The sequence below is a fragment of the Lagenorhynchus albirostris genome, chromosome 4, assembly GCF_949774975.1.
Source record: "Lagenorhynchus albirostris chromosome 4, mLagAlb1.1, whole genome shotgun sequence".
Taxonomy (NCBI): Eukaryota; Metazoa; Chordata; class Mammalia; order Artiodactyla; family Delphinidae; genus Lagenorhynchus; species Lagenorhynchus albirostris.
Window position 1 is genome coordinate 99,345,625 of NC_083098.1, and position 27,573 is coordinate 99,373,197.

Consider the following 27,573-nt stretch of genomic DNA (forward strand, 5'->3'; position numbering starts at 1 on the left):
GGTTCGTACGTAGGGGACTTACTGTGTTGGCATCCAAGCTGCAAAAGGAGCGTAGTTGCAAAGCCTTGAGAGGAAGCAAGGTCATGTACACATTGTCTGCTCTTAGGCAAGTCCTGCCAACTAGGACTTCTTTTAAATCTTTTTTTTGTTTCCAGTTCATTTTTTTTAAGAGCATCGTCCTAATACATGAGATTTAGTATTGTAATATAGCTACCTGTGTCTGTGCGTGTGTGCAAAAAGCATATTTTCACACAATACAGATTTGCATATGGTTAAGTTACAAGTAATATTCAGCATTATTGAAATGGTATCTAGAAGATACTGTATTTCTTTTAAAGTCAGTATTTTGTAGAGCACTTGTTCTGCATTTTTCTGTTTCCAGTTTTTAAGTATTCAACTTATGTAAGTTGATTAATTATGTAAATGTACGTGGCATTCTTTATTTTTATTCTGAACTTAAGAGCTATTTTGTGTTGACTTCTCTCCCTTTTTATTTCAAAGTTTTTGGTTCAGTGTGACAGGAACAATTCAAGATGTGACAAGATGTGCAAGTTAGCTATTTTGGGTCATTTCTCAGAGAAAGAAGCTCCTTTTTTTGGTCAGGCATCTCAAAAATTCTTTGGGTAATAAATGACTTCTTAGAATTCCTCATATTTAGATTGAAACCTAACAAGCTAAATTACTTTGATATTGATGGTGTACATATATTAGGCAACTTACCTTTTTTTTTTTTTTTGTCATTTTTAGGATTCTGAGTAACAATAAAATATCCGAGCTGAAGAATGGCTCATTTTCTGGGTTAAGTCTCCTTGAAAGATTGTGAGTATTCTTTTATTATCATCTCTTATTGGTATTTTATTCACTGCACTTTCATGGTAAGTCTGTTACTAAACTCTCAACTTTTCAAAATAAAAATTGAGTTTTCCCAATATTTTATCATAAAACATCTCAGAATTGCATTTTAAAAAACAATTCATTAAAGCACAGAAGCGCAAACTTGCTGTAAAGGGCCAGATATTAAATAATTTAGGCTTTGTGGGCCATATGGTCTCTGTCACAGTGACCCAGTTATGCCAGTATCTTGAGAATGCATACACGAATCAACGTGGATGTGACTTTATTTACAAAACAGGCCATGCATGATAGTGGGTTTTAAAGCCTCAATGCTATTTTGAAATTCTGTCATAATGTTTATGCCTTATAAGATAGTCCGGTAGAATCAAAAAACAAAAACACATCCAGGAGAAGTACTTTGACTATCTTATTCAGCCATCTTTGAATGTGATAATTCTGTTTTGTTTAATGATGAGGTCTAGTTTTGCTTCTGATAAGATGTGTGCCAAGTAGCACTTAGTTTTTGCCTTGGTGAGTTTTTAATGGATTAAAAATGGATATTGAATTGCTTGTGTGCTGAATGCTATTCTAGGATCAAGTTTCAAATTCGCATATTACTCATACACTTAGGATAACGTTTCCGATACATCAGGGAGCCAGTCACAGTGAGCATCTCCATTTCTGTTGGATAACAGACTTTCCTCATTTTCTTAGTTCTCTTTGCTTCACTTTTTCTCCTTCTGTGTGCCTTTCCTTGACTGTTTTACTTAGTGTCTTCCGCCACAGTTGAATCCCACAGGACTTTATTGCTTTGATCATAGATGTGTTATTTAAGCATGTAACATCCAGAGTTCTTCATCCTTTTATGTAGGTCTGTCCTTTTCATTAAGATCAAACATCTTTAAATTAGGCTTTATATATGTGTGTGTGTGTGTGTGTGTGTGTGTGTGTGCGTTTACATATATAGCAATGCACTCATGTATGCATATGTATACATATAAACATGGGTATGTATATACATGTGTGTACACACACACATGTAAAATGATCTCGGCACAGCAGTGCTTAATTCTCAGATTTTCTTTTTTTTCCTGTTTTCATTCAAGCCCTCCTGTTCTGTTCCACGTAGTCCATGTGCTTCAGAGGATGCTGGCTGCATCTCATTTCTAGGCCTTATCTTGATAGGAGAGTCCACACACATTCCATGATCACTGGTTCAGGAATGGGCATTTGACCCAATTTAACTGAGTTGAGATTTGCTTGGGGCTTTGGGGAGAGGAATTTCCTCACTTTCATCAGAAAAGATGCTTGTACTTCTGGTACAGAAGCCACCGTGCTGCGGGCTTTGGGCCGGAGCCGACACACTGAGGAGTGTGGGGTAGGCCCATCAGGGTGAGCGTAGGGGAGCTGGCAGGACCTTGCCGAAGTATGACTCCCTCTGGACTGTTAGAGTTGAATGAGACAGCCTGTTCCTGTTTGGTTTTCTGTTCCTTGCAAGAAGAGTCATTGTGCCTGACAGATACCCTTAGCATGTAGCACATTGTCAGGCCTTGAGTAGGTGCTCAGAATGATGGCAGGGTCAGTGCGGTTTGCCCTTTCCAAGGAAGGATGACAGGCACTCCTAGGTGTTAAGTGGTGTCTGTTGTGTTTAGAAACACAAGTTACTTTTGGCACCAGGATTGCTGTGGTGGTTCATGTGCATCCGAAGTGTGGACAGCATAGCTAAAGTTCTGTGCTATGGTGTGAATTACCATCCTTTTTACATTTATTTTTTAATTTCCTTTGTCTTTGGCCTTATTTTTAGCCATTTGTTGAAAATAAATCCCTGTACATGTTAGAAACATTAGGTTGCCAGCAACATATTAAATGATATTAAAATGTTGCTATTGTTTTCAGCCAGGGGGCTGTTTATACCAGAATCCAAGAACACCATCTCTCTTATATAGGGCCAGAGAGAAACACACACACGTGTGTACAGGTATGCATGTATATATGTACATATATGTATATACATGTACATATACGTGTATGTATATACACACACACACACACACACACAGGGGGACTTTGAAAGACTGTTATATTGTTGGGGGCTTCAGCCTGAAATCCCAGTGATGACTCTGGGACTGGGCTTCCTCTGTCCGGGATCATCTTTACCTAAGCATGCCCTATGCTTGGCATTTTCTATGTACACTTCCAAGCCTAGGCCTGAACCTTGGCCTTAACCACTGCCACGGAGGAGGGTTGCGCATGCCTGGGGGGATGGCTGTCTTTGCAGGAGAGCCGCCCACTTGAGACAGAAGGGGACAGGGATGGTAGAGCTAGGCTCCGACTGCAGTCTTGGAAGACTTGGCCCCGAGAAGGAAGGAGAGGGGCAAGCGTCCCAGAGGAAGCACCCCACCCACAGGGCCTTCCTCTGTGGGCACGAGCCGGGCGGTGCTCCTTCCTCCTTCACGTTCCTCCTGGGACCAGAGGCTGCAAAGGGCCCTGCGGCCTCTCGTGGAAATGCCCCTGGCCTTTGTTTCACTTGATTTCCAGAGCACAAGGTAGACCAAAGAGAGCCCTTAGCCAGTTGCTTGACCCTTTTGTGGGAGTTCACTACCCAAGGCTGGTTGCCGGCTTCTAGACCTTCCCTAGCGCTGCCCCATTATTCCACCTGGGCTTGGAAGTAGGGTGTTGGTGCAGGGGCATCGGAGAGGAAGGTGTGGGAGAGGACTGGGGGCTTTCCTTCCCTTAGGGCACAGCACCATCTTTCGTATTTATAGTTTCTACCACGTTGCTGCTTTCTGATTTGGTTTGCTAATTTTAAAGCCTCTCTAAGTTTAGTACTTTCCATACCAACTCCTTGAACAATCTCTTCATTCATACTTTCTGCTGTTTACATAATGCTTCTCATTTTCCCTCTCTGCCTGGTTACCTAGCTTTCTAACCTGCTCTGTGCCTTTGCACTGCTGTCCTCATCCTGCGACTGAACCCAAAGAATATCTCTTGTACCCTTCTGTGATTTTCATCCCTGTAAGATGCTTCTCGTGGACTCCAGTTTGCTTCTGGCTCTTACACAATCAATAGTGTATCTAGGTGGCTTCTCTTCCAGGACTGCAGAGACTTGAGGACTTTGTGTCTGAAATAGAGCCCAAAACAATCTCTGTGAGTGTAATCATTGTACTGGTTTGCTAGGGCTGCCGTAACAAGTACCCCAGACTGGGTGGCTTAAATAACAAACATTTGTTTCCTCACAGTTCTGGGGGCTGGAAGTTCAAGAGCAAGGCCCTGGCAGAGTTGGTATTTTCTAAGGGCCATGAGAGAAGGATCTGTTCCCAGCTTCTCTCCTTGGTTTATAGGTTGCCATCTGTTTTCCTCTGGTGTCTTCACGAAGTCTTCCCTGTGTGTGTGTCTGTGTCCTAATCTCCTCTTCTTGTAAGGATACCAGCCATATTGGATTAAGGCCCACCTGTGTGATCTCATTTTAACTTAATTACCTCTTTAAAGACCCTGTCTCCAGATACAGTCACATTTTGAGATACTGGAGGTTATGACTTAAATATAAGACAGTTGGGGGGACACAGTTCAGCCTGTGACAATGATGTAGCATTTTGATAGATTAACAGATGTGTATTTTCCCTGCCTGTTTCCTAATTACTCTACCTCAGGAGAAGTGATGACAAAACAGAAAAAAGTACTCAGTTTTTGACCAGTGAGTTCCTGAAGTCCTACCCTAAATGTAAAAAAGAGGTTTGAAACAGATTTAAAAAAAAGAGGAAGAAAGAAAGAAAATTCCTCTTCACCTCAATACACCTCCCCTGGGCTAACTGGAGAGTTAGAGGGAGTATAGAAAGAGCTTACATGTTGGTGGGTCCCCAGGAAAGGGCTCTGTCTTTGCTCGCGTCCCCGTCCCTTCCTGGGATGAGGGGAGAGAGGGAAAAAGATCACATGAAACCAATATAAGGTTCTGGATCCAAGGGCAAGGGGCATCTGAGGCTTCTTTCCTGGGGAAGCAAAATCCCAGTTTTGCAGGATCCAGCATGATGTAGAGCAGGAGAACTGGTCGTGTGGCCGTTGAGGCATATGGGCTAGGACCCTCTGTTAGAGTTTCCCAGGGGAGCAGCAGAATAGCCACTGGGGTTTGTTAGCAGAGAGAGAGAGAGAGTTCTTTCTACAGCAGCCTGCTGTTTTGCCAGGAAGTGCTTTAGAAGTGTCCTGAGCTGCTTTGGGGGAATCCAACTTAAGACATAGCTAGCCAAATAAATGACTTGCTGTTTGTATAATGACATCATTTTCAAAATTTTCAAAATCACCTGAAAACACTGTAGCGGACTTTATTCCTTCAACACTCGCCCTTCAGTGTCTCTCCCTAAGTCTTCCAAATGCAAAACCTGAGAGCTTTCTTTGCTCCATTGCTGGAATGAAAGCTGCCCCACTCTCCCACCCCTGCCTCAGCAACCCTCAAACAGTGACTGAAAGCAGATGGTGGGTAACCACTCCAAGAGGAACGACCCTGAGTGTGTTCTAGGCTGCCTTCCACAGGTGCCCAGGGGCCTGAGTATCAGTTGAGCACAGCAGAGATCGCCTCAACAATGCCCCCTTTATTGGTTCTCTTCTCTTTCTCGGCTCACTTCCCCACTTTCCTGTTAGTGTGTTCTGAGGTCCCTTCCCGAATAAAGCCACTTGCACTGACACGCTGCCTGGGAGAATTCTGCCTGAGAGACATAGGCAGCCAAATGTTTGCAGCTGCTTTGGCTAGTTAGAGACCCCTGAAAATGAGAACAAACAAATCAAACAACTTAAAAATATGGCAGAAAAGGATGTGGTGTAAAAAGCAAGTGATAGGTCAAGAAATTATTCAGACTAGGGCCCAAACTCTAAAGCTCTGGCCTTAAAATTACTGTAGCCAAGCCATGCAGAATAAGGGATAGGCTTAGTAGTGTGGGGTAGGGCACATAGGGTAGTATAACAGGGCTGGCTGGGTTGAGCTAGCTAGCAGATAAGCCCCAGAGATCGAGTAAACCTGCAAGGCAAGCTCTCCTGGCAGTTCTTTTGGGATGAAGAATGGACTTCTTAAGAGGATTAATTTTCTGTTTGTTTTCTTTTTTTTGGATGTATTAAGTGTTCCACAAAGTAAAACAGGTGCAGGTGGACACACTCCTACAGACTCCGTCTAGAATGGATCCTTTTTCTTTAGGCTTACCACTTTGTTCTTCTAAATGTTTGGTTTTCATTTGGGAGCGTGCTTGTTTTCCATCATTCGTATTGGGTTGGCCAAAAAGTTCCTTCGGTTTTAAAGTAAAACTAAAAGACACATTTTTCATTTTCACCAAGAACTTTATTGAACAGTGTATTCACTGTTTTGTTCCACTACTTTCTGCCATTTTTCAGGCAACTTCATAATTCCATCTTCCCAAAACTTTTTATCTTTTTGAGCAAAGAACTGTTCAAGGTCCCTTTTACAGTCTTCCAGGGAATTGGAATTTTTTCCATTAAGAGAATTTTGTAAAGACCAAAATAAATGGAAATCCAAAGATGCAATGTCTGGTGAATATGGCGGATGAATCAGAACTTCCCAGCCAAGCTGTAACAGTTTTTGCCTGGTCATCAAAGAAACATGCGGTCTTGTGTTATCCTCATGGAAGATTATGCGTTTTCTGTTGACTAATTCCAGATGCTTTTCGTCGAGTGCTACTTTCAGTTGGCCTAATTGGGAGCAGTACTTGTTGGAATTAATTGTTTGGTTTTCTGGAAGGAGCTCATCATAGAGGACTCCCTTCCAATCCCACCATATACACAACATCACCTTCTTTGGATGAAGACCGGCCTTTGGTGTGGTTGGTGGTGGTTCATTTCGCTTGCCCCACGACCTCTTCCGTTCCACATTATTGTACAATATCCACTTTTCATCGCCCGTCACCATTGGTTTTAAAAATGGAACGTTTTCATTATATTTAAGTAGAGAATCGCATGTAGAAATATGCTCAAGAAGGTCTTTTTCGCTTAACTTATGTGGAACCCAAACATCAAATCGATTAACATAACCAGGCTGGTGCAAATGATTTTCCACACATGATTTGGATATTTTGAGTATGTCAGCTATCTCCTGCACGGTATAACGTTGATTGTTCTCAATTAATGTCTCAGTTTGATCGCTGTCAACTTCAACTGGTCTACCTGACCATGGAGCATCGTCCAGAGAGAAATCTACAGCACGAAACTTTGCAAACCACTTTGGACATGTTTGATCAGTCACAGCACCATCTCCATACACTGCACAAATCTTTTTTTGTGTTTCAGTTGCGTTTTTACCTTTCTTGAAATAATAAAACAGTATGCCGAAAATGTTGCTTTCTCTTCCATCTTCAATATTAAAATGGCTACACAAAAATTGACGAATTTTGATTTTTTTTTTTTTTTTTTTGCGGTACGCGGGCCTCTCACTGTTGTGGCCTCTCCCGTTACGGAGCACAGGCTCCGGACGCGCAGGCTCAGCGGCCATGAGTCACGGGCCCAGCCGCGCCGCGGCATGTGGGATCTTCCCGGACCGGGGCACGAACCCGCGTCCCCTGCATCGGCAGGGGGACTCTCAACCACTGTGCCACCAGGGAAGCCCAATAAGTGTTTTTTTTTAAACGCATGCTGATAATGACAGCTGTCACAATACAATCTAACAAATTGTTTCGAATGAAGTTAAAGACAACTAAGCGCTACTGGAGCCATCTTACGGAAAAAACGGAACGAACCTTTTGGCCAACCCAATATTTGTTTTTGTCCCTTATAAGAAAGTAGCAGAGTGTGTGTGCTTTTCTTTTTCTTTTTAAGTAGGAATATTTGGATTGAGTTTTTCTTTAATTTATGGTTTGAGGTTTTTATTTTTAGGACATAATACCTAAATCTTTATGACATCTTAGAAACTAGGTTATGGTCTGCCTTTTTTAAGGATTAATTTGCATTTTTTTAAAAGTGCGTTCAGTGGATAACTGATGTAGATTTATTATATCATGTTAAGTAAAAGGGTAACTGGCCTAATATCAATGCTTGGTACAAATATCGCCTCAACCATTATTAAGTCTTTTCTGAGTAGCTAATTTAAAATTGTTCAACAGATATTTATTTATTTATTTTTATTATTATTTTTCTTTTGTGGTACGCGGGCCTCTCACTGTTGTGGCCTCTCCCGTTGCGGAGCACAGGCTCCGGACGCGCAGGCTCAGCGGCCATGGCTCACGGGCCCAGCCGCTCCGCGGCATGTGGGATCTTCCCGGACCGGGGCACGAACCCGTGTCCCCTGTATCAGCAGGTGGACTCTCAACCACTGCGCCACCAGGGAAGCCCTCAACAGATATTTATTAATAGCCCACACTGTCCTAGGCTTGCAGTTCATTAGTGAACACAGCAAAGGTCCTGTCTTCATGGAGCTTCTGCTGCAGTGGGGAGAAACAGAATAGTAAACATAGCAAGCAGCTTTATAGCATAAGTACAGTTGCCCGGCTCCCCACCCTGCCCAGGGTTCCACCTTCCATGGGTATGGAGGACCCACTGTACTATGCCGTTTTATACAAAGGACTTGAGCATCTGTGTTTTGGTATTTGTGGGGGTTCTGGAACTGAGGGATGACGTACTATGAGTAAAGAAAACATGGAGTGGAGTTTGGGTGTGTCAGCACTGTGTGTGTATGCGAGTTTTGCATGGTGATAGTGCAGGGGCTTAGCACAAATGATTGAGCCTTGAGTCACCTGGGGAAAGAACGTTACAGGCAGAGGGATAGTAGGTGCAAAGGCTGTGCTGTGAAGCATGCTGCTTTTGTTTGAGGAACAGCAAGGAGAGCTGAGTGAGGCCAGAGAGGTATGAGGGGTGAGGGGTAGATTGTAGAGGACCCTGTAGGTCATTGTAAGGACCTTGGCTTTTACTCTGAGCCACGGTGAGCAGAAGATGCTCTGACTGCTGGAATGAGGAGTGAGGATAAGGGGGAAGTAGGGAGCTGTGTTAAATCTAAGATAATTTAAAGCCCGTAATCTCTGTTTAGAGACCAGTGCCCTAGCCTGGATTGGTGGTTATCCAACTTGATGTGCATCAGAATCACTTGGGGGGCTCGATAAAGCACAGATTAGGGTTTCTGATACGGCATTGAACTTGGGCTCTGCTGATTTTTGAGGTGGCTGTGAGATGTCCAGATGTAGATGTTGAGTTAGATAGCTGTGTATGTGATAGGGAACTCACAGGAGTGGTAAGTTTGGGCTAGAGATACAAATTTGAGTCTAGAGACAAGGTAGTGATGAGATTGCCTCAGAGAAAGTATAGTGTGTGAGGAGTGAGAGGTGGGTGTGGGTCAAGCCTCAGTTGTTGCTGATCAGATAAATAAGGTGAGGATCCTTTATTGAACAGAGAGCCTTTGAGACTACTGTGTCTTAGGCATTGCTCAAGGGAACCAAATGTGGTTTACAGTCTCTAACCTAATCCATCAATTCATCCATCGACCCATTTATCCTTCCTCTCTCCCACCTCCCTCTTCATTTTTTATTGTTATTCTTGGGTTGTGTTATATATTTGCCAGTATTTAGTGACACACCTCCCCTATATACTCTTAATTCCTGACTCTAGAATTGCTTAGTGGCCAATGTGTTTGACTTTCCAGCCTTCGTTCCACACCAAATGATGGCTCTAGGTCACCACAGCATCTCTTTCTCTAGGGGTTGATAGAGGCATTGCCAATAAGAGATGAAGAGTAGTTAACTGTGAGGCTTGGAGGAAGATTTCTTGGCTCCTAAGAAGATACAAGGAGAGTGTCCATTCTTTTTCATGACTCTGTGCTTGGAGGTGATTTCTGGACCTGGATGTCACACCCTGATTAAGGGTCAGCCTGGAGGCAAACTTGACATTCTGAGAAGGGTGGATCTGAGAGATGGATGGAACCACCCATTTAAGCTGCTTTACTTGTTGATTTCTTGTAATGCCTGAGAATTATTTTATTTTATTATTGTTTTGGCGGTACGCGGGCCTCTCACTGTTGTGGCCTCTCCTGTTGCGGAGCACAGGCTCCGGACGCACAGGCTCAGCGGCCATGGCTCATGGGCCCAGCCGCTCTGCGGCATGTGGGATCTTCCTGGACCGGGGCACGAACCTGTGTCCCCTGCATCGGCAGGCAGACCCTCAACCACTGCGCCACCAGGGAAGCCCCGTGAGAATTATTGTTTTATTGTTAAAGCCTTTTGAAGTAAAGGTTTCTGATACTTGCAGCTAAAAAGCATCTTATCTGATACACCGTGCATTCTTTCCTAAAGGACTTAGCTCTTTTAACAACAGTTAAGATATTCCTTTAATTTTGTTTAAGCAATTCTTGTGCGCCTTTTCATTTATATTTTAATGATGCAGCATATTCAGATTTAGCCGTAGATCCTAAAGTTAGACTCGTGTTCACTAGGGAAGCTGTGGGTTGGTGAAGGGTAGTGGGAGATGTTAAAGAATCTGACTGTAAATATCTTTTGGCAATACCTGATTAATATGGCTATTATTAAATATTATATAATGTGTCTAGGATTCTTTATTATTGAAGAAAAAGTTTATGTTTAAATCATATTATAGTCCTCTGTTATTCATGAGAGATATTTTGTAGAAACACATGCAGTACATCACTGACCACAGATTTATGTACTGCTTTATCTAAATCACTTCCTGTTGTAGATACTGTTTAAAATCTGAAAAGGGAAACATGTTTTGAAAAAATGGAACTGACATTATATATTTCTTTTTGCAGCACTTTTTTGCTTGTGTAATATAGGTCAAAAACATACTGATTGAATTTTCTCCTAAAATCATCTTATCTCTTTGAGGTGTAGGATTGGGGTTGGTTGGGGAGGGGAGATGGGAACTAATAAGTTGGGCCTGATGATTAGTTGTAATTCCTGGGACTTAAAAATATTTTTGTTCCCAACTTTTTAATTAAAATTTTCAACATACAGAAACATTGAAAGAATAATCTCCTATAGTAATCTCCCATATCAAAAATTTACTTACCCAGTAATTAGTAACAACATGCCATTAGTTTTTCCCTTTATATTGGAATATGCCTACATGTACACGTTTTCTGAATTATTTGAAGGTCAATTGCATCATGACCCTCTACCTTTATTGAGACATGTAAGTGGTTATGAATGAGATGCAGCGGTCTCTACATTGTCTGACTATGAATATCCTAATAATTCTGTGGCTAACTCTTATTTACTAAAAAGATTTTTATCATTAAGGTCAGGTAATGTAATTCTGTTTCTCAGCCGTGGTTTACTTTTTCATCCACTTATCATCTGTCTAAGCTCATTCTGGCTGCTGTAATAAGATACCATAAGCTGGGTGGCTTATCAACAACAAAAATTTATTTCTCACAGTCCTGGAGGCTGGGAAGTCCAAGATCAGGGCACCAGCAGATTCGGTGTCTGGTGAGGGCCCCCTTCCTAGTTGGCTGTCTTTTTGCTGCAGCCTCACTCACCTGGCGGAAGGGGATGCGGGAGCTCTCTGGGTCTCTTTTACGAAGGCGTTAACCTCATTCATGAAGTCTCTGCTCTCATGACCTGTTCACCTCCCAAAGGCCCCATCTTTGTGGAACATAAAATCTGAGTTTGGGTCAATGAAATACTAATTTAGTAATGATAACCAGAGCATAGATTTTATACTATGTTTAATAGTCATTTCCTTTATTTAAAGAATTTCAAGGTACCCGAGGGTTCAGTTTTATTTAGAAGAACCTGGCTCTGATTTGGAGGATCGGGAGTGCAATTGCAATTCTGTGTCCAGCTAGGGAAGAATGATGTGTTAGGGTGGGAGTGAGACACGGAAAAGGCAGGACAGGGTTTGCTGGTGGGTATGACATTTACGTGCACAGGAGTCACTGTTTGTGGTTGTGCTTCCAGAGGAGAGTTCTCGAGAATTTCTGGTCAGCCTCTGTCACCCTGTATGAAACAGCATGGATAGTGCTGGAAGCCGCGGTTGATGGCTCATCGAGAATGCTGGGTTTACAGCAGTGACTTACCAGCACTGTGAGGGCCAGAGGGCCAGTTTCCTCAGGATGCTTTTGTGAAATTGCCAGGAAACCTGTCCAGAAACCAGCCCTAACTCTGTAGCTTGTCTGTATTAGTTAGATGTAGTTAGAATGAGCCATTAGAAAAAAAATAGCAAGTTATGAAGCAGGCCATACAATGGTTAGTTTTCATTAGCTGGTGTCAGTAAAATTGAATGTGCCTCCCTCATTACTGGGAGGAAACATGTGGATCTGTGCTCACTGCAGTCAGCCTTCCTCAGTGTCCTTTTCTTAAGTACAAGTAGACAAGTTGGATGCTTGAGAAAGCAAACTGAGGATTTTCTATTGAGAATTTAGGCTGCTTCTCACAGGCTAGAATGGCCATGATGGGGCAATAATTATAAAAGATCCTGAGACACATCACCTCAGTGTTGTGATAACAGGCGGCACCGATGGTCCAGGAACTACTTTCAGAAAGGCCTTTTAATTCTCAACTTAAGTGAGGGACTAAAGAACCCGGGGAGGTACCTGCCACTCTGGGTTTGCATTGCGTTTTGCTCTGCATTTCTTTTTTTTTAACATCTTTATTGGGGTATAATTGCTTTACAATGGTGTGTTAGTTTCTGCTTTATAACAAAGTGAATCAGCTATACATATACATATGTCCCCATAGCTCCTCCCTCTTGCGTCTCCCTCCCACCCTCCATATCGCACACCTCTAGGTGGTCACAAAGCACCTAGCTGATCTCCCTGTGCTATGTGGCTGCTTCCCACTAGCTATCTATTTTACATTTGGTAGTGTATATATGTCCATGCCACTCTCTCACTTTGTCCCGGCTTACCCTTCCCCCTCCCCGTGTCCTCAAGTCCATTCTCTACATCTGTGTCTTTATTCCTGTCTTGCCGCTAGGTTCTTCAGAACCTTTTTTTTTTTTTAAGATTCTGTATATATGTGTTAGCATACGGTATTTGTTCTTCTCTTTCTGACTTACTTCACTCTGTATGACAAAAACAGTGGTTAGATGCCACGAAGTAGGTGGCAATGCCTTAACCATATGCATGTTGTCAGGCCCGAAGGCCTCTTCCATCCTTGTCAAGGGGAGTGCTAACCTTCTCTCCTTTCACACAACACTGCTCTGCATTTCTGTATTGTTTCACCAACTCCATGTGTATCCCTAAGCTGAATAATTATGAAGACAGTGATGGATAATTACGAGGATTGGCGTCAGAAGCTCACACACGGAGGAGGCAGTGTTGCCATTGTTCCGGAAAGACTCCCAGAAGAAGAGAAATTGGAGTTTCTGTTCACAGTCTGACCTGAGGCATTCTGAGAGATGACCAGAGGCCACTCAAGCCTCCACTGGGCAAGGTTATGAGTGAGTCCTGATGAATGGGCCTACCTTGGGTGTCTAGCAGAGTTGAGCTGTGGGCCAGCCACTGGCAGGCATGTGGGAAGTGGGCTACTGTTCTGCTTCTCAGCACTCCTGTGGGTGATGGTCAGCTCTCTACAGAGGTTAGCTGGACACTTGTGTGGGGCAACTGGGGAGTCTCAGCAGAGCCCAGGCACCCAGAGGACAGCAGCGCCTTAGCAGGTGGTCCACATCCACCCTGGAGGAGGGATCTGGCTGTGACGCTCACTGGTGCCCCCAGTGGTAGTGTGCTGGCATGGAAGAGCTGAGCACTGGAGAAGAATGGGGATACAAAAGACACCCCACCCCATCCGAGGCTCTGCTGTCCGTGGCTTCATTTACCTATGGTTAACCACAGTCAGAGAATATTAAACAGAAAATTCCAGAAATAAACAATGCCTACGTTTTAAATTCCACACTCTTCCGAGTAGCGTGATGAAATCTTGCGCCATCCCACCCAGGATGTGAATCAACCCTTTGTCCAGCATATCCTGCCCATGAGTCACTTAGTAGCTGTCCCGGGTATCAGATCCACTGTTGAGGTTTCACAGTGCTTGTGTTCAAGTCACCCTTGCTTTACTTAATAGCGTCCCCAAAGCATGAGAATACTGATGCTGACAGTTTGGATGTGCTAAAGAGAAGCTGTAAGGTGCTTCCTTTAAGTGAAGCACCTTAGGTGGAAGGTGAAAGTTCTTGACTTTAATAAGGAGAGGAAAAAAATTGTATGCTGAGGTTGATTAGATTCATGGTAAGAATGAATCTTCTCTCCGTGAAATTTTGAAAAAGGAAGAAAATTTGTACTAGTTTTGTCGTCATACCTCACTTGGCAAAAGTTATGGCCACAGTGTGTGTTAAACCCTTAGTTAAGATGGAAAAGACAATACATTTATATAATAAGATACTTTGAGAGAGAGACCAATTTTATATAACTTTTATTACAATATATTGTTATAATTGTTCTATTTAATTGTTGATCTCTTATTGTGCCTAATTTATAAATTAAACTTTACCATAGGTATGTATAGGGAAAAAAACCATAGTATATGTAGGGTTTGGTACTATTTTCAGTTTGAGGCATCCACTGGGGGTCTTGGAATGTATCCCCCATGGATAAGCAGGGGACTGCTGTCAGTTGTGACTGCTATCAGATGCTATTGTATAGGGAGCTGGTGGATCATTGCTTTGAGCTGTATTTTGTGAATGAACATGTTGTTTTATAGAGAACCTAGCCATAGAAGCCTGGGGAGGAAAAAATATGAATAAGCAAATGACATGAATTTTAAAGTGTATATTTTTGAAAATGGTTTAAAAAATTTAATTATGCTTGTGACAAATATAGTCTGATTTATTTTGATAACTGAAATGTAGCATACTAAGGAAGAGATTGTAGAAATAATGTGTAAGATTGTAGTTTAGTCATAACGTTGAATTGGAATAATATTAGGACACATATCTTTTTGACATATACCTTTATTCTTATATTGACCAAAACAAATGGCTTCAGAACCAGATTTCTTGATTTTGAATTCTGGCTCTACTGCTGGGATGACTTTGGCCTAACCTTTTTGGCTTCAGTTTCCTCCCATTATTATTATTGTTATTGTTGTTTTCTGTATAGCAGATAGGTGCAGTGTGCCTAAATATTTCTTACAGTGTCAAGATATAAATAACTTTTATTTTATTTTTAACAGGGACCTCCGAAACAATCTTATTAGTAGTATAGATCCAGGTGCCTTTTGGGGACTGTCATCGCTAAAACGATTGTAAGTGTTTGAATTGCTGACTTATGAATTTGAACTGTTATAAGTAACTGTTAACCTACTTTAAACTTTAACACGATAAAAAAGTGGCTTTTTAATAATTTTTAGAAGTTCATCTAGCCAGGTCCCAGATAGAGAAACAGAGTGTTTAATGTAAGTAGCTTAGAAGGCAGTTTATTTTTCCAGTAATATGATTTGTTTGGTGATAGATGGTTGCATCCCTCTTACAGTAATGAAATCATGATGGTTGGCTTTGCCAGCTGCCATAATCTGTAGATGATTTTCAAGTTATGAATACGTTTAAACAGTCTCTTGTAAATGCCCTAAAAATTGAGGCCCCTTTCTATTAATGATTTAAAATCTTGCCATTTTTCCGTATATTTTCTCTATGTATTATCATTTCAAAACCTAAAGACCAGTTTTTATTATTTCTGAAGCTAAACACCCCTGCTCCCCTTACTGTGCTCATGTCACGGTTGCTGTGTGAACATGCTCATATTTGAGAGGTCACCCTGTGCTCAAGCCATGTGGACTGTCCCACCACCCTTTATTCCTTCTAAATGCATTTATTGAGTGTGGGCTACTTACTTATGCTCTGACTTCTCTGGAAGAGCACACAGACTCTTGGGGGCAAATAGATGATGCAAATACATCCTAAATAATAATGATAGTAATCTGCCAGGGAAAGGAGGGGGACCACCTTAGAGGGGAATGACCTGCCTTGAGAGCGGCCAGCTGTTAGATTTGACCTTGCCCCTGAGGGGTGAATACATATTGAAGAATAACAGAACGAGCATCCTAAGCAGAGTGGACATAGGTGTGAAAGAACATGTCCTTTGGCCAGAGCTTCAAGTAGAAAGGGGGAAAAAACGTTGGGAGATAAGCTGGTCAGGGGGGAACTAGGCTTTTGATGCTTTCCTGCCACGTTGAAGAATTTCGAATCTATTTGTTAGACAGTAGGGACTGGCAGAACTTTTTCATTGTGGAGTTGATGTGGTGAGATTTGTGGCGTCAGAGTTGCAGTGGATCAAGCTGGGTTTAGAGTTCAGTAAAAGTAATGTATCAACCAGGTATAGCAATGTAATCGAAGTGGGAAGACAGAGATCAGCATCAATTCAGTTACAAAAAAATTCATTGATTCTATCCTGTGTGCCCAGTAGTGAGCCAGGCTCTAGAGATACAAAGGGAACTCAGGAACTGCTTGGAAGGTTTGCAGTTCAGTGGAATCGTTATATACCAACCAAGAACCTGAATATGGAATTGGAATATACTTCCGGAGAGATGGAGCAGTAGCTGGAGTTCAGCTGCTAAGAGTCTTTGAAGCTGTTAGGACTCAGCCATACTGACACAGGCAGGGGCACGGAACACGGCCGTCAGTAGGCTACGTGCATCTCCAGAAACAGTCATTAGGAAGTGGAGGGGCAGCAGCTAACGGAGCTTGATGTATAACAATGAGTCATTTTCTTGTTTCTTACTGGGGCAAACGGACATCATGTTTGGATGGAATGTGAGTCCTCATGTGGCGAACAGGAGTGTAGGTGCTAGACCTACCCTATCAAAGTCTGGGGCTGAGGCTAAACCACCTTTGTTTCCACAGTCCCTCCTAGGGATTTTGATGCTGAAGTTAGAGAACTTCTAGAATATTTTTTCTTCCAACTTGTTTTTCCAAAAGGAGGGAGGAGTGTGGCATCATATGGCCAGACAAGTCCACTCATTCTCTCCTTCTGTGATCCACACCACTGTGTTCTGTTTTCTGGTAATAGGGAGATTAATACTGATAATATCTCCATGTCAAGGTAGAGATTGAATGAAACTTGACTGTTAATAAAAAGCAGGTTCATCAGGATGTTTCAAGGATACTGTAGAATATCTTAGGTGCTCCATCCAGTTCTTTACCCTTCAGTGAATAATTTTTCAAGTACTGCTATCCAAAATAAATATAATTCTTGTTCAGTAGCACTTAATTACTATTATTGTCCCAGATGTTGCCTTAGCATTTTTTCATTGCATTACACATTAAGTAGTCTCTTGTGTTCTTGCCTAGGAAGGTAATTGTCATTTATAATGTCCTTCCCACTAGAAAATTCATTCTTAATTCCAAACAGCTAACTTGTAATTGAACTTATGGTATACAGCTTGTAAGCTGAGAGAGTCCTATACGTAAACTCAATGAGATATAAAGATATTCTGCTAGTTGCTTCTAGATTATAGGCAGTTTTTCTTATGAGGCCTTCAATCATTCATTCATTTCAATCGTGCATCTCACTCGGCAGCCACATGTAAAGTATTTTTGTAAGTGTCCCATGCCTTTGCCTTTATTTTATAGATAATTTGGATCAGGAAGATTAAGTGGCTTTCTGAAGAGTAAACTACCAGAAGTAGGTAAAACCTAGACCCATTCAGTTTCTCCTTTGCTTTATCAACAAATTCAAGCTGATTCTCAATTCAAATTAAAACCCATTACCAATACCTAAATTCCATTTTAAATAGGTATAGCTGTAATGAAATTGTTTCCCAAAGAATCAGTGGTAGTTGCACCATTTAAAGCTCAGAATTGAGACAAGATAATGAATAGAGCACAGAAATGCTTGTTTAAGCAACACTTCACAAGATGATGCCTAATTTTCTTAAACAGTAAAGCCCAGAAATAGAGGAAAATCAGCTGAAATTTTAAAAAAGTCCCACACGATTAAAAATACTTAGCGTTAATATTCTGAGGAGCTGGAGCACAGCGAATGCAGATAAAGACTTTCATTGCTTAAGATTTTTTTTTTTAATCAAAAGTTTCCATAAGAAAGGGAAGGCAGTGCTATGAAATTTTTGGAAACCAGGATTACCTAAACTAGCTTTTGAAATATCTAGAGGAAAAAGTTAATGAGTAGGTACCGGATTCAAATGCAAAGGCTTTGTAATTTCTCTCGGACTAATACATTTTTTTCCCCATTACCAGGTATACAATTTAGAATCAGTTTTAATTTAGAAATGGATGGTACAAGTCTTTAAAGAGTAACTCAGAGTGAAATTCAAAGAATATATGCTTTTCTATTACAGAGAATAATATGGGCATTGAAGAAAATATGATAAAAATATTTTTAAAATTTGGTTTAGAAAGTTTGTTTTAGTTCTTTTATTGAAATTCAGAATGATCAATAATTTCAAATCTAACAACTGAGAAAAATTAAGATTAATTGTTTTAGGGCTTTCACACAAAATCCACTGATGGAAAATGTTGCAAGCCATGCTGTCTCATTTGAAGAAATTGTCAGTTACCTCCCAATTAAAATGTAATCTGATTGAAATGTAAAATTGTATTCACTGTGCTTGGTGTGAAGAAAAATAGTGTAGAAAGATAGAACAAAATACTTACTAAAATTATCACACAGTTGAAAGGAAAAAAGTTTCATGGCTTGAGGAGAAGAAAAAAATGGATAGAAAGTAACATTTGATAGGAACTGTAAGAAGTTAGGAGTGACTGGAAACAATGGGCCGTTACCTAGATATAGTTATAAAGTAATTTGACTTGGAGCATAAATGACAGATCTGTAAAGTAAAAGCTAACTCAGTTGTTTTTTTCATTACAGTCAAAACTTCTGAGTATTTAAGGAATGAAATTAGAAAGCATTAAGTTTCAGATGTTCTTGAGGAAATAAAAGTTTCAGCATTTTGGTAATTTGCCCTTTTACCCATTGTCCTTTGGATGTTGCCTGAGATCAGGCTCTGTTCCCTAACTTAACCTAGCATGATTGGCTGTGTAGATCATCACAGACAGTAAGATGGAGTCTCATTTTTACTACTTCGGGTTTATCTTGAGTCATTTGACAGGAGTAAATGCTTGAAATATCAAGGGCACTGTAATTAAACAGCGTTTAGCCTGTACATGCCAGAAGTAAGTGAAAGCAAGGATTATTTCTTCTCTCAGTGCTGCACTTGAGATAGTGCTGCACAGAGATGCTTAAGAGATAGATAGATGCTTAAGAGATAGGACTTGTGTGATACCTGGGTGCCATTCTTGAATATTGAATGTATGAAACCTTCATTAACCAAGAGAACTAATTGAAGACACTTTTTCCCTTTCTCTCTAGGGATCTGACAAACAATCGAATAGGGTGTCTGAATGCAGACATATTCCGAGGACTCACCAATCTGGTTAGGCTGTAAGTACCTCTTTCTTTTGTATTATAATACAAGGAAGCATTTGAACCAGTACCCAAATTTTTATGACCACCTATATGTTTAATATTAAAATAACAACTGTAGAGGTTACAGAAGTGGTAGGATATAAGGAGCTGGAAATTTAATCATGGAGATATAATGTCATGAGAACATAACAATGCATTATATCCTCCGTCCCAAACACGCACACAGCGCGCGCGCACGCACGCGCGCGCACACACACACACACACACACACACACACACACACACACGATGTAGTATATACCCCAGGGAACATGTCCACATTGAGAGACATGATCAAAGCTTTGCCACTTTGGGAAAATTTCTTGGAAGAGATGAAACTTGAGCTGATGGTCCAGATCGTTAGAAAGGAAAAGAAGTCAAGCAAATGATAAAAGGAGGTAGAAATAAGAGCGAGGCCAGTTTGTCAAGGTGAAGGCCGTTGGACTTACGAGTAAAATGACCATCTGAATCACACCTCTGACCTTGTGATTATAGGTGAGTTGTTTAGCTTTTCTCTTTTTCAAATGAAAAAGTAGATTAATAAAGTAAGTAAAGTAAATAATAAATAAAGTAAGATTAATAATACCTCAAAGTTATTATAAGGATTAATTAGCATTTGAATTATCTATACCTATAGCTTATAATTTGTATCTAATATAAGTGCAGAACTTTGTATATGCCATCAAATATATTTTAATTTTATTTTTAAAATAGACTCTGAGAGTAAGTAGAAGTAAGTTCAGTTATCTATAATAGAGCTTTATACAAGACCATATGAAAAGCAGACTGAAGCTTAGAACTCATTCAACCCTAGGAAGCCACTGAAAGACATTGATGTGGGAAAATGGCATAAAATCATGATTTAGAGAAGAGCAATCTAGAAATAGGGTGCAGGGTGAAAGGCAGGATTTAGGGGTAGAAGTTTTAGTATTGAGATCACCTATGCCTGGTTCTTTCTCTTTGTAGCTTTTTAGAATGTTTCTTCTGTTTCGTTCAAGTTAACTTTGAAAAAGCTATAGCGGCTTAAGTAGTGAGATCATTTCATCTATACAGTAAGGGAGGGGTCTCCAAATCACTTGCCAGAACAGAATAAAGTTACTTCTGCTTCTTAGTCAGCAAATTTGTATTTTCCAGTGTGCCCTTTAATTCTGGAGGAAAGATAGTTGGCCAAGTTTATGTTTTTAAACAAAAGATTGATTTGGTGTACAGCTTTACTCATAGCGAGAAATTAATTAAATCAATTACGGTTTCCCTTTTTGTAGCTGGATTACAAACAATTTCATTTCAGTGCTTTCATTACCTCGAGAGTTTTGTATTTTTCGTTTTAAGGAATGTATAAGAATTGGCAAATTGAGGCGTTTATGGAGAAAATTTGTTATACTTTTGGGTAGCTATGAGTCAAATAATGAAAAAGGGAGTCAAGTTTTTTGACCATTTTCTTGACTTTAGTTTCAGATGGATATGCAGCTTTGGTCTAGGGATTTTTGACCGATCAGCAAATGTTCTTTAGGCAAAAGAGCTGTGTGGGACAGTGCTTACATTAAGGCAAGTTACTATATGCTTACTATTATTATTATTATTTGCCTCCTGCCTTAAAAGCAAACATTTTTGGAAGTTTTAGAGCTGGGTTGTATCTTACATTTTTACCAATTCTCTGATACTTGTGAGAATTTACAGGTCATGGAACACAGTGGACATATATCCAGGTGAATCATTAAAACATAGAAATAGCACTACCACGTTTCCTACTTTGAGATTGATTGAGATGATTTTGTAGCCCATGCAATAATAGATGATGGTGGCTCTTTTTTTCTTTGTTTTAAGAAAACAAGTCCACAGTTTTATATATTTACTTTTCATTAAGTTTAAATCCATGAAGGGTATACTGTCACTCGGATTCTCTGTCCAATGGCCTTAGCAAGGAGGTTGCTTTGGAATTTAGAATGAACCATGATGCCACTGTTTCCATAAGCATAAGTTATCTTTTCCCAGATTACTCTGGTTTTGTTAGGTTTTCCACCAGGAGTTACTGTGTTGTTCTTTGTTTTGCGCACATAAGCACATCTCCTGCCTAGATAGAATTGTTTCATCTTGAGCATATACACCTTCAGTTTTCAGGAGAGCCATTTGCTCCCTCTGGTTTCGTAGATCCCGCTTATAGCCAGCAAAAATGGCCTTGGACCACAGCCTTCCAGACATATTTGTCCTGTTAGAAGTCCTGTTCCCAGCAGGCTTTCACAGGGTCCAAGAAGGCTGAAATAGAAAGGGTGATGATGGCTCTTTTAAATGCAACAATATGGCATATATAGAACTATACCTGACATATCCTTTAAATACTGTTCTAAGAAAAATTGGTAATTGAGGTAGCTTCTTAACATTGAAGAATGCATTGCAGTGGAGTTGCTTGTGATAATTTGGGTTGACATAGTTCTAGAGCTGTGGATCAGGAAACTTTGAATGGGTGTTCTGTGTGGGCTGCTCTCTAAGCCAGGCTGTATGCCGGTTGTGAAGGCTGATAACAATTTATATTTCAGACATGGAGAATAGCATTTTCTCAGTCTAACAGGTGGAAAAGAGAATCTGATTAGTTAAGGGACATGTAGTACATTTTTTTTTTAACATCTTTTTTTTTTTTTTTTTGCGGTACGCGGGCCTCTCACTGTTGTGGCCTCTCCCGTTGCGGAGCACAGGCTCCGGACGCGCAGGCTCAGCGGCCATGGCTCACGGGCCCAGCCGCTCCGCGGCATGTGGAATCTTCCCGGACGGGGGCACGAACCCGTGTCCCCTGCATTGGCAGGTGGACTGTCAACCACTGCGCCACCAGGGAAGCCCTTTAACATCTTTATTGGAGTATAATTGCTTTACAATGGTGTGTTAGTTTCTGGTTTATAACAAAGTGAATCAGTTATACCTATACATATGTCCCCATATCTCTTCCCTCTTGCGTCTCCCTCCCTCCCACCCTCCCTATCTCACCCCTCTAGGTGGTCACAAAGCACCGAGCTGATCTCCCTGTGCTATGTGGCTGCTTCCCACTAGCTGTCTATTTTACAGTTGGTAGTGTATATATGTCCATGCCACTCTCTCGCTTTGTCCCAGCTTACCCTTCCCCCTCCCCGTGTCCTCAAGTCCATTCTCTATGTCTGCGTCTCTATTCCCGTCTTGTCCCTAGGTTCTTCATGACCTTTTTTTTTTTTTTTAGATTCCATATATATGTATTAGCATACAGTATTTGTTTTTCTCTTTCTCACTTACTTCACTCTGTATGACAGACTCTAGGTCCATCCACTGCATGTAGTACGTTTTTTAGGTTAGGAATCAGAGAAGCTCCCTAATTACTATTTCCCACCCCAAAGAGTAAGTGTACAAAAGAAATCAGTCTAGAGTGGATCACTGTTCTAGCTATTTCCTCAGCTACCTCTTCAGCTGAACTTTCTGGCTTACCCTGGAACTTGGGATCTCAGACTGACTTGGCCTCTTAGCCAAAGGGGCTGGAAACCTTGGCAGATACCCTGTTGCATTCTCACCCATACTTCTTATCATATCGAAACATCTTGGCTTTGGCGATTCAGTGTAAAAATTCAAAAATGGCTTTTTAAAAATATGTCAGAGGATTCAGTGGACTTGGGTGTGGTGGGTAAAATTGATTAATTCTATGTATTGATCTCTGCCTTTATTGATGGAGAAATTCTGGGAAGTGAAACCATCCTCCCAGAGATTCCCATTGTAACCCTAGGAGTAACTGACAGACAAAGATGGGACCCAATAATGGACTTCAGTGAAGTCTCTGTCCTTCACTTAGGAAGTTAATTGACAGAGAAATTGTCAGGAGATCAAAAAAAGCAAAGATTTCCTTTTTTTTTCTTTATGAATTTTGGTCAGTTTAAAGCCTATTTTCCCCTAAGAAAATTATACCTTTAATATTTTTCTATCAGAAGTAGTAGGTGAGTGATATTTATAAGAACTTCCTTTTTACAATTAAAAATTATTGGTGCTGTTAAGTAATAAACCATATAGAGAGATATGAAACAAGAGTTAAATCTCCCCTTCATCACTTCAGACACACCCTTCTGAGATAGCATGTACTAACTGGTGTATATATTCTCAGATTTTTCTGTCGTTCCCCGCCCCCCCCCCCCCCCCCCGCCGAAATGTGCAGGCTTTCGCATAGGGCTTTAAAGATGTGCTCTACTTGACATTTTACTTAAAACATTTTTTACTGACGTACCCTTAATATCTTTTCAGGAGAATACATATTGATTTAGTTCATGTGAATAGCTATAGAACATTCCAAGTATAGAACAGATCATAATTTAGTCAATTATTCCTCTGTTAATGTAGATACTATCTGATTCCTTTCCTCCTCCTTTAACAAATCTGCCCTGGTAAACATTCCTGTATATACACAGGTGCTGCATCATACACACTTAACTTATAAGAATACAAATATATCTGTGTAGCAAAAAGTAAGTAAAGAAAAATTGACAGAGTAAGAAACAACATGAGTGGGAGTAGGTGGGTAATTCACCTACCACCCCATTCAGTAAACTACATTAGGACACAAGAGCGGTGTCTTTGCTGTGAAGGTTGTCATTCTCAGTTTCCTTATGCTTCTTTTGGTGTAAGCACCTCAGAGTTGGAATGGGATTTTAATGTTTTAAAGTATGTGTAGGTTTTTATGGCCACCAGCCGAAGCCAATTACTTCATAGGTGTCCAGCCAAACAAATAGCAGTCTGTTCCAACACTGGAGGAAAAATTGGTTTGTGTTGGTACTTACTGAGAGAATGGCATGTCTGTCTCCAATGTGATTGTCTCCTTTGTGATTTCCAAGGAAAAAAAAATTATAATACCTAATAATTAGAATAAAGTTACATAGTAATTAGAATCTAATGGTCCCTGTAAGCTGCAATTATTTTGTTTATACTTAAATCCTATATTTGTAGAATGTATTTTTATTTCCAACTTACTACTATGGACTCTTTCAAAACATCAAAAAAATATTACAGGTAATTGTATAAGGAATCTCCATGGACCCATCAATCAGTTTCAACACTTAGTAACTCATAGCCAGTCTTGTTTTAGTTACACCTCACATCTCTTGTCTTCCTGCGTACATTTTAAAGTAAATCCCAGAAGTCATATAATTTCACATAGGGTACCTTCATAAAAGTATAGTTGTTCATTTTAATTGCATCTAGGTTACTTTCTTAAAATGTTACAGTGATTTACACTCCATCAGCTGTACCCTTTTCGAAATCCACATTCAGTATTCACTCTGATAGGCCAAAAAAGAAAAGGGCATCGCTTTCATGGTTCTTTTGATTTGCAAGTATTCTTTTTGTTTTTTAAGTTCCTAGGCATTTCTTTTATGAAGATCAAAATTATTTTATCCAGCCTTTTTTCTATCAAAAAAATCCTAAGGCAATAAAAATGAATCCAGTGATGTTCTTACTGAAATCCATTATATCAGTATATTAATTTGTGAGGGATTGGTGTTTGTAGAATATTGTCTTCCCATCCAGGAATACATTGCTGCAGGTGTCATGGTAACAGCTGACCTCTCCCCCATCAATTCTCTCTCCTCTCCTCACTGGAGAATCCATCTACCCAATTGTCACTTTCTTCCACACTTGAAGGATGAAACTCAAACTCTGGAGGAGAGGCAGGCCTCCTTGCAGGTCTCAGGACTTCTTCCTTGAGAACTCTAGGTCCAAATATTATCATTCTTTTTTTTTTTAATTATTTTTTAAAATTTATTTTTGGCTGCATTGGGTCTTCGTTGTTGCATGCGGGCTTCCTCTAGTTGCAGCGAGCAGGGGCTACTCGGCGAGCAGGGGCTACTCTTCATTGTGGTGCACAGGCTTCTCATTGCAGTGCCTTCTCTTTTACGGAGCCCGGGCTCTAGGTGTGCTGTGGCACGAGGGCTCAGTAGTTGTGGCTCACGGGCTCTAGAGCACAGGCTCAGTAGTTGTGGTGCCCGGGTGTAGTTGCTCTGTGGCATATTCCTGGACCAGGGCTCGAACCCGTGTCCCCTGCACTGGCAGGCGGATTCTTAACCACTGTGCCACAAGGAAAGTCCCAAAATTTATCATTCTTGTTACTACAGTAGGCACAGAAAAGATCTTGTGATGGTTGGACCATGCTGCCATTTTCCCAGAGTCCTTGCTAGCGCCTCCTAAAGGTGGGGCCTGAACAGTCAGCCACCACAATTGAGCACCTACTATATACCCCAGTTTGTTACTAACTGACAGAGGTACCCCAGTAAATAAGACACACAAGTCCTTCCTCTCCTGGAGCTTATAGTCAAGCATGGAAGAAATCACAAAAAATGATTTGGTCAAAGCATGATGGGTGTAACAAACTACTCACATCGTAGCATAAGTTGTTCTGCAGTTCATACAAAACTCTGCAAGTGTTTAGGTATTAAAGCCATGATACAGGGGGAAACGAGAGAGGTTAAGTAATTTGCCCGAGGCCAACAGGGCATTCTATCCCAAGTCTTTCGTCTTAAACCCTGGACTCATTTCACTCTGCCAACGTATTTTACTGGGTTACTGTCAGCTGTTGCTGGCCCTTCAGACCCTCCTTTTCCGTGTTTTTTTAAATTTTTGCTTTCTTATGTGATACTGAGTGAACACATGAAGAATAATTCTTGTTTCAATAAGAGTATGACTGAAGATCTAGTTCAGGAAGTCAACTTTGAGGTTCACATGATATTTGATAGAAAAATCCTTATCCAGCAGTAATTTTAAATAATTTTGTTTACTGCCTTATATAAGGTTAAGAACAATTTTCTTCTTCAGCTTTGGAGAAAATATTTACTAGATGTTTCTCTTCATAAGATTTAAAACAACTTTCATAAATTCTTTATAACAGTAGTTAATGATAGGACATTTTAGGAAATATAAAATAGATAAAACGGTATATAATTGTTAGCATTGCTTAAAGTGTAATTATTTCCTTTTTTCCAGGAACCTTTCAGGGAATTTGTTTTCATCATTATCTCAAGGAACTTTTGATTATCTTGGCTCATTACGATCTTTGTAAGTAAGAATTTTTCTCCTGTTTTAGTAGATATATTTTAGTGTTTTAAAATTAAAAAGTTATTATATGGCTTAAGAGACTTCATAGGAAAAGCTTGTGATTTTGCAATAATTAGAATCTCACTTGAGAACTTGCATTCACATTGAAAAACATACCATAAACCTTAATAATGTGTCTCAGGCTGGGACAACCATTTTCTCCTTAGAATACTACTCTGTCTCTCTAATTTATATTTAAAGTAAATAAATTGGTAATTTTTTGTCTTTGTATTTCCAAATCAGAAAATATTTTGTTCAGCTAATTAAATTCCCAAAGTATAAAATATGCCTCCCTCCCTATGAAGAATTTATAGGGCTTCCCTGATGGCGCAGTGGTTGAGAGTCCGCCTGCCGATGCAGGGAACACAGGTTCATGCGCCGGTCCGGGAAGATCCCACATGCCGCAGAGCGGCTGGGCCCGTGAGCCATGGCCACTGAGCCTGTGCGTCCGGAGCCTGTGCTCCGCAATGGGAGAGGCCACGGCAGTGAGAGGCCCGCGTACCGCAAAAAAAAAAAAAAAAAAAAGAATTTATAGTTAAGACTATGTTATGCTTTAGCGATTTAATTTTATCCTGTAACTCCATCCCCCAAACTGAATTCACAACTTATTACTGACATTTCTAGGCATGCTTACATAGAATGCCTGCTTTATGAAGTCAGCGTAAGGTCATATTTACATAATTTCTCTGTAGCTTTAGAACTGGCTGATTTTTTCCCCCCAAAATACAGTTTTATTAAGTGCGAGATTGTATAGGAGTTACTTTTGAAGCTAACTGTATTTTCAGATAAACCTTAATATATTTCAAAGTAAAGTTATAATGATTTCTGTTGGAATTACAGTTAAATATAATGTTTTTCAAATTTTTATGGTATATAACATATGGGCTTGAGTCTCTTTTTCCAGTGAAAAATGTCTTCTCTGCCAGATGTCTCTGTTTGATGTATGCTGACTTCTTCCCTTTTTTCCCTTCCCTCCTCCTCATCTTTCGTTTTCTAAATTTATCATTTCAGTCTCATTTAGCAGTTTTCATTGGGATGTAGCTGATAGGTTAGGCGCTCACGGTGCTTCTCCCCATGGCAGACATACGTATGTACTTCTAGAATCACACGGCATCAAACTCTATCTGGTCTTTTTGGTACTGCTACGGTTCTTATCCAGAAAACTGCTTTTTAGTGAAAACATCTCCTTTTAGTGGGCTCATGTCAGCCATTTCTGTGAAGTTTAGGAAATAAAGGCTTTAAAAATAATCTGGCTTATGAGACCCTGGATAGCAGCAATGTAGGAAGTACTTTCATCCAAAAATTGGGCAAAA

General features: G+C 40.5%; 1 protein-coding gene, 1 non-coding gene and 1 pseudogene across 7 annotated transcripts in view; 1 reads left to right on the forward strand and 2 right to left on the reverse strand.

The window, feature by feature from the left end:
* ADGRA3 (adhesion G protein-coupled receptor A3) overlaps positions 1-27,573 on the forward strand; it is a 118,748-nt gene that overhangs the window by 31,259 nt on the left and 59,916 nt on the right. For 5 of the 6 annotated variants that reach the window (XM_060148419.1, XM_060148421.1, XM_060148422.1 and 2 more), the window contains 4 exons: positions 748-819; positions 14,931-15,002; positions 19,082-19,153; positions 26,150-26,221. In XM_060148419.1, coding sequence (XP_060004402.1) covers positions 748-819; positions 14,931-15,002; positions 19,082-19,153; positions 26,150-26,221 — 288 coding nt within the window. Of the gene's footprint in view, positions 1-747; positions 820-14,930; positions 15,003-17,333; positions 17,378-19,081; positions 19,154-26,149; positions 26,222-27,573 lie in introns of those variants that run through there. The other variant, XM_060148425.1, reaches the window with a different exon arrangement.
* On the reverse strand, positions 12,837-12,962 carry LOC132520128 (U6atac minor spliceosomal RNA). Its single transcript, XR_009540491.1, has one exon. It is a non-coding gene; the product is annotated as a U6atac minor spliceosomal RNA (small nuclear RNA).
* On the reverse strand, positions 21,043-21,376 carry LOC132519410 (large ribosomal subunit protein eL33-like; annotated as a pseudogene).